Source organism: Echinococcus granulosus (assembly GCF_000524195.1).
Source record: "Echinococcus granulosus chromosome Unknown EG_S00027, whole genome shotgun sequence".
In the NCBI taxonomy this organism is placed as follows: Eukaryota; Metazoa; Platyhelminthes; class Cestoda; order Cyclophyllidea; family Taeniidae; genus Echinococcus; species Echinococcus granulosus.
In genome coordinates this window covers 309,215-320,510 of record NW_020170407.1, presented here as the reverse complement: position 1 = coordinate 320,510, position 11,296 = coordinate 309,215, and the positions used below count along the sequence as shown (strand labels likewise).

The 11,296-nt window shown below is 44.2% G+C and overlaps 1 protein-coding gene across 1 annotated transcript; it reads right to left on the bottom strand. All coding sequences in view use genetic code 11, as the record gives it.

The window, feature by feature from the left end:
• Positions 1–379: 379 nt before the first annotated feature.
• EGR_04370 (Histone-lysine N-methyltransferase SETD2) lies at positions 380–10,143 on the bottom strand (the record flags this gene model as incomplete). The annotated part of the gene is made up of 11 exons (XM_024493619.1): positions 380–607; positions 1,152–1,436; positions 1,520–1,845; positions 2,482–2,590; positions 2,656–3,261; positions 3,332–3,437; positions 4,127–4,224; positions 4,291–4,492; positions 6,398–6,802; positions 7,997–8,368; positions 8,588–10,143. 11 exons carry the CDS (start codon positions 10,141–10,143, stop codon positions 380–382), a joined length of 4,293 nt encoding a protein of 1,430 aa, XP_024351940.1.
• Positions 10,144–11,296: the final 1,153 nt, after the last annotated feature.

The following is an 11,296-nucleotide window of genomic DNA, read 5'->3' as shown; positions in this document are numbered from 1 at the left end:
AATTTTCATACGCCTAACATACATCTACACATACGTACATATGCAATAATATATAATATATATAGTAGTAATAGTAATATGTGGGCAAAAAAAAACATTCTAGCATGCTGCGAAACGGACACACAAAGAGGAATATTGAGTAATTTCCCCAATGGAGAAGAAGTAGACATAACACAGCCAGGGGCGGAAGGAAAAAGAGATTAGCCCTAGATCTGTCTTTTGGTTGAAACCTAGTTGGAGAAGAGTGGCTTTTAGTAAAAGAGGATATACACGTACGCTTCTTTGCTTGCTAGTTGATATGTACATGAATAGGTTATCCAAGGCACGAAAACGGGCTGCCAAAGAAGAGAGGAAGGGGGGGGGTGGGTAGAGGTCTGCATCAAACATAAATGTTATTGCCCTCGTCCTCACTGTCTATTTCCATGTCGCAGCCGTCCGCAGTGGGATTACTCACGGAGCTCATGTTACTACGAACGTAAACCTCCCCTTTGGAGGTTAAATATCGAGTAATTTTACGACGAAGACGATCCACAGTCTGACGATTCAATCGAGGCTTCTCATCGCTTCTGCGTCGAGCCAGTTCCCGATTCGCAAAGGCGAAAGCAAACTGAAAAAAGGTAATAGCCGTGTTACAAAATGTATTTAAACCAAACTAAGAATTTATAGAAGTAATATATTTTCAAGAGTAAAAATAGCATCCCTTTTTCCACACAACTCAACCCCCCGGGAAAACAGCTTCGACTCCGAAAGATTCACCAGCACAGCTAAACCAACCCAGAACAGCTTGCATAACGACCCCATCGTGTTGGTTCCAGGGTGGAGCGATATACTCCAGATTCGTCACATTTAGAAAATCCTAGGCTTCCTTGTCAAAAATCCTCCGTTAACTCAGCCCTTCTGTGCTAATCAAAAGCGGAAAAATGCCAGTACTTACCAAACAAGTCATCTCTCACACGATTTCGTCACACGACAGGCTATACGCCGATCAGACGTTTCACACGGTGAAATGAGTGCTTATGGAAATACTCACCGAGACAAACACAGTCACGATCGACATACGAGCGCCTCCGGAACATTTAGCTTATTCAAATTCCTTACCACACCGGTGCAACTAAGCGAAACAAACGTATAATACTTGCCTTCTTAGCAACGTATTTCATATCCTCATCGCTCTCTAGGCGCCCAGTGATGCAGTTTGGCAGTCGGAATGGTTTCAGAATTTTTAGATTGACCGCATAGATTTCTGCAATGAAGTGCTTTTTCACTCGATCCTCCGAAGGTTCCTTCTTCGGGACCGGTGCATCCCATCGAACTTCTCGCGTCACGGAGTTGTAGTAGTAGGTAAGACCTGACTTTGAATCCACTGCAGACCGCCACGGGAACTCGAGTTTGGTCTCGGGATCTTCTCCGGCCAGCTTTTGTAGGTAGGCGATCAGCTGAAAGGGGAAGTGTGGAACCGGAATTTAACCCGCTACTTACATGAACGAGTAGAAAGCATTTCATCCTCATAAGGACATACCCCATTAGTATCATTTTTCGCGTTAAACTCGCAAATCTTGGCGGAAATCTCAGAGGTGGCCTGTTGTAACGCAGCACAAAAACCTTCACTTTGTTTTTCAGAAGAAAAAGCCTGGCGAGAAAGGGTCTTCAACAATAGGCTCCGTAGATCCTTGGAGGATGAAGAGGAGCAGGTTGAAGATGTGATCTCGGTGGTGCCAGTGGTTGTTGCAGGGTTGGTCGCAGCGGCAGCTGCAACAGCCGCCTCAAATTGAGCTCGTCGCTCTAACCGACTCAAATTCTGATCTACGGAGACTTCGCTCTGACAATCTTGATGGTTCCTTCGTCCTGAAGAGCTAAAGTTTCCCGTCCGACCATTGAAATAGGGAGAGCATCTATGCATGGGCGGGGAGAGACAACAAACTGTACAAGAATGGCGTGGTGATAGTGTGAGGTTTTGAAGGGCTCAGGAACTCTGATCATTTGGTAGGTTTGACCCGAAAAAGTTACCTGAATTCCTTCTCCCACAGAGCCTGTAGGACTCAACAGTGAGAAAGAATTTCCTGATCGTTTTGTCTTTTTAGCCCTTTTGAGTTGAGTCTTGAACTACTCGTGGTGGACGTATGACCCAAAGATTTACCAAAAGGAGACGACAAGCATGAATAGCTGTTATGGGAGCTGCATGGAAAATATTACCTCTTTTGCAAATATCGGTTCCAGAAAAAAGATTGCATAAAATTACAGTTCTAAACAGCTAACGAGATGAACCTGTATTTGATTAGCCGCATATTCACCCCAATACGACACTATAGATATTTCCAGTGGGTATAAATACAAAAACCCTGGCAATAACTTACTTATTCCTGGTTGTCTCTTGTGCTATTGGACGCCAAGACTGGAATGCGTCTACAAATTAAAACGACTCATATTTTGAATGTCCCGAGATGCAGATCAAAGCAAGCGAATGAAGGGTTGCTTTCATACCATCTTGAGTGGAAGAAACGTCCCATGAAATGAGAGAAGAACACGAAGATTGTAGAATCGACTGCTCCGTCTCTTCGCGCTCGAGACGTGGAATTCGGTAGGTCTCCACCTTGAAAAAAAAAAATTCACTCCTTTGTTGACCGGTTGCACTAGATATGTGAGGTGTAAACTCACTGGAAGCTTCAACCACCGACTAAGAATGCGTTCGGCCAGCTGACGAATATCTTCAATTATGGCCTTCTCCTCCTCCGGTGAAAAGACTTTAACAGTGTTCGCGTCCGGTTGCTGTTTTTGTTGTTCCCGTTGCTCATTAATCTCATCAATCTCCTTTGGTAGTTCTGCGAACTGTGATTCGTCCAGACATTTTGAGTCATCCGCTGATGCCTTTGGTTCTGTAGAAGATACAGTTTCAGTGTTACGGGATCGGCAGTACCGTGGATCCATCGTCCATTGACGCACAAACTCCATCAGACTCGAATCCGTCTGCACTTGCTTCTGTTCTGTAATTGGAATGTGATCCAGACAGAGGAGTATCTGATGCTTCAGCTCCCAGTCTGTTGGAGCTGTATCGCACATGTAGGAAGCGAGAAGTTCCAGGCCGTTGTATTGACGAAATAGTTTCAAATAACTCTCCGTCTCCGTGTGGACAAGAAGTTTTAACAACTCGAGGCGGGTGTAGCGGGTGAGGTACTCCTGGACCATCACTTGAATGAGGAAGGTCACGTCCATTGCTGTTTGTAGTGTCTTTCCAGTCAACAGTTGAATAATACGACGTTCCACCTAAAGAAGACAAAAAAAACACGCTCACTAAATTACACTCCATTGCCAACGAAGTAAGAACAATACCTACCGCTCTGGTGTCCTTTAGACGGACTTTATCCTGCAATTGCTTGCTCGTAGCTCCCATAATACCGGAACAAGAAGGCGTACCACAGTAACACTTCTGCTCCGTCACGCTGAATCAACAGTAAAAACGGCAGTACAGCTGAGTTTTTACGGAAGCAAGTGAAGTCGATTCATAATTTGTAATTCTGCATATAGACATAAAAAGGAATGCAACCGTGTCGGTGTCACAAGAAGTAGTAAAATGAGTCTGTCCTATCGCTACTCGTAATAGGCGACGAAGATGTCGTGGGCCACTTCACCCCAGACACTGGCAGTCAAGATGGTGGAAAACTGTAGCACTGCGTGCGTGGAGGCAATGGCTTGGTAACTATGACGTCTCTTGTAAAAGAAAGCGCACAGCTTAAACCCATGGGTATCTACCTATATCTACAAAATCCTTCGCTCAGCCACTCAGTAGTATAACGCTTAAGTGGTTTGAATACAACCATTTTAAAGACTAACATTCGTCGGTGGGTGACGACGCCCGCCATGGTGACTCCCATTCCATAGCCTCAAAAATTCATCATGCGCGCGCATGCTGGATACCAAGACAGCTTCCCGATTTTGACTACAATGGACTAGTGGTGATATATCTTTCCTGGGCATTAGGTAAACCCTAGCACGAGTGCGTAAATGCAACAGACTATGTAGTTTTCAATCCCCAAAATTCGTTCTTTCGCTATTTTCAATGGACTCAAAAGTTCCGGTTTGATGTGATCGCCTCCGGTAAACATTGATGGGCGTTCAATCAACCACATACCCAAACTGGACGAACTGGTAATCGATGGTGATTTCCTCACCAGCCGGAATATCGCAAATTGCGAAGAAGCCTATCTTAATCCGCCCATTCACCATCCACTGAAATTGGTAAAAAGGGTTACAGCAGTGGAGATCAATGGTAGAGAGGGAAAGAGCAAGACAGACCTTTTGGGTCTCCGCATTGGGTTCGCAGGAGTGGTTGACAAAGCGCGCCCAGTTGCCCTTGGCACCGGCGTCGATAAAGTGGTCTGGACCGAGAGACATGAAGTAGTGATGCACTCGCTTCGCCTTCTCATATTGCCGGATACGACGTCGAAACTCGGGGAAATCAATAACCTCACCAGCGTACTCCACGATGAAGGTGCCTCTGTGATGGAGATTCAGTAGGAGAGAGTCTGTTTTAAGTGTCACTGTGCGAGTAATTATGGTAGCCTTTCCGTATACATAAGCAGGTAAGCCACCGACCAGCCCTGTATACCCTCCAGTGTATGCAGGGATAACTCTAGAGCCCCACTGCTGGTGAAATCACCCCGTTAGAGCGAAGAAGGCGTCCGGTGTGGATGACCAAATCAGCAGGAAATTACAGCATCAGGACTATCTAAACAGCATCAAACGTTGGAAATAGCTCAAGGCTTGAGCGAGTAATGAAGAAGGAAAGGCGGGGAGTGACCCGGATAGTTGGCTGAGTAGCAGTGAAATAACAACAGAAGAGGAAGGAATTAATGCAAAAGACGTCGCCTTGAAAGCATGGCTCTCGGGTGAATGCTTCTACGGGAAGTGATTGGCGCACAAAATGAGCTCGCTACGGGACACCAACCACAGTAGAATGGGTGGAAAACCAAACACAGGACAACAGTAAAACGGATTCCAAAGCCCTGCCATGGTGATTAAATATAACCGTTGTTTAATAGAATAAGTTTTGTGTTGATTTTTCAATTAACCACGTGGGTTCCACATTCTTTGTGGTTTAGGCTACCCAATGAGCCCTGCGGCGTTCTCCTCGTGGGTATACTCTTTCCCGATTACACTGATGTGTCTTGCTACACTTTCAGAGAATACCTTTGTTCCTGATTTTTTGATATTTTCAGTTCACCCGAACACTGTTATGAGAGCTAGACACCAGAAATACATCTGTGTAAGTTGCGTGTTCAACCAAGCATGTTTAATGTCCCACATGATGGGGGTCCCGGCTCCTTTGTGTAATAATAGCATGAATGACTCGACCGCTGTGCTGTGGCGCTGGTGAATGAAAAGCAAACGTCATACCACTTTGGTACTCCCTTGATTCAAATTAGGTAGTCATCCATTTGCTCTGGACATCGGTGCTAGCAATAGAGTTACAAGTAAAAAACACTCACAAAAGGACAAATAAGGCCGTAAAAACGCCATCGCTTGCGACATTGAGAAACCAATCAAGTGCATGGAGCTGAAGGAGACATTTAACAACTTTTCCCCATGATTTCAGCGATCACCGAACAGTTCAGGAATTATGCGATGGTAAAGAAGTTCGTGATAAGAATAGAGGGCTAAGCACTGTCAGCAGTGTTAAAAAAAAGCTCACACAGTAACGCCAACACACACCAGAAACACCAATAATACACTCGTAACCACCATAAGATATCAATGGAGACATTCTCCAAGTATCCATCCTAATGCCACCTCCCAAAAGTGAAATGCTAACTTCTAGAAAAGTTGGTAAATGGAAAGAGAATGTTGCCATTGGGGGAACGAAACTTTACTAGATTAAACTGAAAACCGAAGATGTACTAAAACAGAGCAATACATGAGTAGCTAGGTTAGAGGGAGAAAAAGAAAACAATGACGATCTTTAGCTATCAAGGGACTTCAATTGATGTCTACCGAAATATTTGGCATTGTAATAGTAGATCCATCGTCAAATAAACGGAAAATGGCGCAAGGCATCAAAACTATCACACCTTTCATTAAAGGATGAAATCACTGGTCTAACTTGGTTCAGGAAAGGCATGCGATATTAATCAAGATGTAATGCGCCTAGCAAAGATAAGCAATTTCAAGATTGTGGATCATGTCTGGAAGAATCGGAAGTAGACAAAGCGAAACTCCTCAGGACCCGAGAGGAGCTGAAACTGCAGCAACCACTAACACCACAAGTTCAGCGTGTGCTGACCTGAATCAATCCAGAAAATTGCCATATTGGTTTATCAGCATGTGAATTCTATTGCAAGTCCAAAAGCTAGTTTAACACCACCACCGATAAGCGGATGAAGGCAGATGTGGTGGTTCCACTCACTTTGAAATGGTTTGCAGGGCTCTAAGGCCCCAACCCTTCTCCGGTCCACAGTAGAACGGCTCTGTGGAAGCATAGAGACGCAGTTGAAACTGGCGATTCGAGCAGACGGCGTGAGCGGGACATCGTGAGCCACACTCAATGTAGACAGCACGGTTGATACAGCCCTGGCCACAGGCTAGCTTTCCAGACAGGAGTTCGTCTGCACTAGGCACAGCACAGTCGCAGACCCAATCACCGCCACCGCCCCGCCGTTGAAGCGAAAGAACCTCCGAGGCCAAGTTGATACCCTCGCGGCGTAACCGATCTTCCAAGAGGGCGTAGTCGTTTTCCAATACATGTATATAATCTGGAGTTGGGACACCAGCAGTCCGTGCAAAATGTTCGATTGGCTTCACTTGGAAGGGTCTAAAATGGAAAGATATCCTTTCTGATAGGGATAAAACTCCACACTGCCTAAAAGTTTTCATCAGAGATGGCTTGGTGGGTGTAATGGATTGGCATTTACTCTGAATAGATGTCTTTTGGATTTATCGCGATTTGAGTACCAGCCTCTCGGTCTTCCCACATTAATAATGACGCAAACTCCAGACTCGTATGCCTTAGAAAGACAGAAAAGAACACTGGTATCGTTGAAGCATAAAACAACCAACTTTTTAAACCAAACCACACGGAATACTGAACTAACTGAGTCAACTGGTCAGTAACTCATCCAATTTAAAATTCTGCATCAGCGTTGATAACAAAGTGCAGCTCAGATTGGATAAGTCCAGAATTTCGATGGAAAAAGATCCTCACAACGAAGTAATAAGTGATGAAGCTGACAGAACCCGTGTACTCATGCAACAGATCGACGATCATTTGAAATAAAGTTAACCCCACGGGCGCTACAGTCTTCATCACTATTAACTTTTTTATGCTAATACGACTCATTACGACCTAAGAGAAGGCCCGGAGCGTCATATTCCATCAAAGAGTATAGCTTTCGAGTACGTACGTCTAAGTAAGTTGATCGGCATGGAGAACGAGAATGCTGTAAATCACTAATGAGATCTAAGAAATACCTATCATATTAACCTCTTTAAACCAGTTTGTAAAAACAGTGTGACAGGCAGACTCAGCTCAAATGAGACGGAAAACCACAGTTAAATTCAGCAGTCCACTCACTGTGATGGACCATTATTGTATGATTCTCGCTCCTAACTAATTCGAATTGTTTCCTGATGAGCAACGCAGAATCATCAAATGATAATGCCGGTCTAGTTCAGCTTTTTGTGATTCGGCCTTCGTTATGGTGCCATGGAACCCAGACTCTCTGGGTGTTGGTAATAGAACTACTTCAAGAGGGGTATAACCCATAGCATCATCAAAAGTAACCGCGGTGAAACAACATTTTTGCAAGAATTGCTTTAAGAAAGTGATTACGAGGGGGGGATGCAGCCAAAGAAACAGTGATATTCACATCGTTTTTAAGGGCGACCGATTAAGGAACAGAAAGGTGGCAAGATCACACGGCATGAACTCTGTATTCGCTTTTTCAAAACACCTAATCACTTCGCACATCAATATTCATTTACAAAAGATGCTGAAGGTCCCGCTTACCGAAGCAATTCAGCCACCTCTGGTGAAGGTTTTGAACATGAGTAATCCTGCAGCGGAGTCCCAGCATCCCCACGAGCCTGATGCACAGTCTTTCGACGTCTCAGCCGATAGCGTGCGTTGGGGGAAGAATCATCGGATTCGTAGACCGCAGAAGTAAGTCGCTTTCGCGTACCCAACTTTCCAGTGGTGCACTTTTTCGGTGAGGCAGTACAGTCTGAGACCGTAGAGGAAGAGGAAGAAGTGCTAGAAGAAGGAGTGTGACAAGTGGTTGAGGAAGTTGAAGAATAAGAGGGATGCATTTCAGTCTTGTCTGTCCCGGCATCATGCCTCAGTTGCGCCGCACTCCCCTCGTTCAAAACCATTTCTGACAGTCTTTAAAAGAGAAAAAAATACAACAACCAATCCATCAAACTATACGCATAAACACGAACAAGGCAAGGCGATAGAATAGATGGATTTCAAACTAAACGCCACAAAATTACAGGACTTTTGTGATAGTGTTGGAAAGGGAAAAGGCTCAGCAAATTGTATGTACAGTCGACAAAGCGGGCATAAATGCTGCTACATCGGTGGAGTTTATTTTATTTTTACGCTGTACATTTTTGAGTTACCACGTCAGTCGGAGCTTTCGTGGTAGGAACTGCATGGGAGGGGGATTCAGGTGTATGAGGACCGACACGATCACCCAAAACCGATCCATTCTCCTCCTTTTGGGGCCGTTTGGACTGTACTACGCCATCCTCCGAGTGGCTTTCAGTTGAAAACGCCTCAAACAACTTTGATGAGGACTTTACCCCTTTCGACCGTTCATCCTTATTAGAAGATAAAGAGCGCGTCGCCTTAGCGGTCTTCTTACTCTTCTGTTCAGAAGACTTGGATTTTTCAGCATCGTTTGTCTTTGATTTACTCTGCTTAGTTGATGTATTATTCTTAGATCGTGGTTTTTCGTCCTTTTTGCCGGAAGGAAGTTTGCCCGACTCCTTCTTCGTAATTCTCACGGTAGTCTCTCGCTTCCTAGATTTGGATGATCGTCTTTTAGACGAACCGCTGGACCGTTTTACATCACTACGTTTGTATTTGGAGCGGGAGGAATCCCTATCGCGTCTTCGTGGAGACAATGGTGATTTTCGCCTTCTAGACGATCTAGATCGGCGTCTTCGGACGGGAGAACGCACCCTGCTCCGATGCAGTGATCGAGACCGTGAGCGGCGCCTGGTAGACCTGGACCGAGAGCGCGATCTGCGACGAGCTGATCGAGAACGTGAACGAGAGCGCTTACTAGTCTTTTCAGGAGATTTAGACCTACGCCTTTTTGTCGATTTCTTTGGTGATCGAGATCGTCTCAAACTTTTCGATCGTGATTTCCGTTTTTCTGAAGATGCACGCCGCTTCCTACGATTTGATAAGTCCATAACATTCGTCCTCGACCGGGAACGTGATCGAACCTTGGGATTTTCGGACTTTTCTTTGTCGACAGTCGAAGCGGCTTGAGGATCAGCAAGTTGGGATTTCGAAGGCTCTTCCGATGAATCTGGCTGCGTCGATGCCCCAATGGTCAATTCAGAAACCTTATTATCCGTGGTTGAACTGGAAGTCTCATTCACTTTATTTATCTCCCGAAGTACAGCCGAAAGCTGTCGTTCACCTTGCGCAGCATTATTAATACGAGCAAGAATCGCTTCTGATATCGCAGTGAGAGATGTTTGGGCTGAATTTTGCAATTCGGCGACACTCTCATTATTAAGCTCGGCCATAATTTCAAGTTCATCCTCTTTAGTGGGTTTAAAAAGCTCCGTTTTTGCTTCGATTTCAGGGTGCTTTGCCTTTGTAGGCAAAACTCCGGTGCGCAGGGTACCAGGACGAGAACGCTTACTCACTGCCTTAATTCGGAAAGAAAGAATGGAAGGATCTGACTTGTTAGAGACATCAGTTGGGTTGTCAATGGGTGGAGGCGGCGGAGGTGGAGGAGAAAAACGTTTGCGATGTGGGGGCAAATCCTCAACTGGTGTGACTTTCTCAGGAGGCAATGGAATGTTATAAATCGCAGTCGAAGAGAAAATCGCAATTTCATCTTGCATTACATTATCTAAATTATAGGGAATAAACAACGCAGAAATGCAAACCCGGCAAAGGTATCGCGCCCACATCTAAGCTGTCGTTCTTGTCCTCCATTTCACTACAATTTAACACTTATATTGCAGAAAGCTTACTCAGTAGGAGAGGCTGGATCGTACTCCATAATTTTATAAAATATAAAGGAAAATAGGCAAACTACTTGCTTCAAATGTACCGCCAACCATACGGTGTGTAATCGAACATGCAATTAGTGGGTGTCACAAAAAGATGTGGTTTATTTTTAATGGCAAGCATCAGTCTGAACAATTTTTTAAAGGTAAACACAATGTGCGCTGAATTCTTTACAACAGGCAAAAAAGCAGCAGCCAACTACTTCAAAAAACAATATAACTACATGAACTATCCCACTTTTCGCAATTAACAAACAAGGTATTTGCAAAAAAAATTCTGCCATTTTTCATTTTAAATTATATGAATGAGTAAAAAAACTGACATTAGAACTTGTTTACCTTAGCACAGTTATGCTGGCGCACAATTATTGCAAAAGCTTAGGCTTTTTTGACGGTATTTTCATTCTTCTCTTATTAGTGATAATACAGATGACAACCAGTGGTGTTTGCAGTTGTCCGCCCAGATAGCGCAGATTGAACATGGTGCGGCGTCAAGATGTCGAGCTAAAGAGAGAAGAGGTGCGAGCATTGAAGATTCATGCTCGAGTGAAGCCGATTAATCTCTCGAAAACACTCTTTGAACTTGTACAATATATTACACAGCGTGAGCGGAATGACCCACTTCTCTTCCCTCCTAAAGACAACCCTTTCCGTGAAAAGAAGATCGCATGTGCTGTCCTCTAAGTTAACATTTAATTCATTAATCCACTGCTGCATTGTTTGTCTTTGATGCCTTATGATTTAAGCTCTTTCAATTCTCCATAGCTTTGCTTCTGACAATCGTCTTGTCTAAGGCATATCACTACGTTCTCCTTAGGGAACTTATCCTCCCAACTCCTCACATTTGTTCTTCCTTGCAATCACTATTTCTTCCATTAATATGTTCAAATAATAATGTTTTTGGATCTTTTATTACAATCTTTCCTTGTGGTCTCATCTGCACCCAAGTTGGCACTAGATGTCTCCCAGTTGTTTAAATTATTTTTCCTGATTTTATTGTCATTAAAGGTTTTTAGGTCTTTTTCCTAAGATGGACCCTGCAGAGCTAATTCGG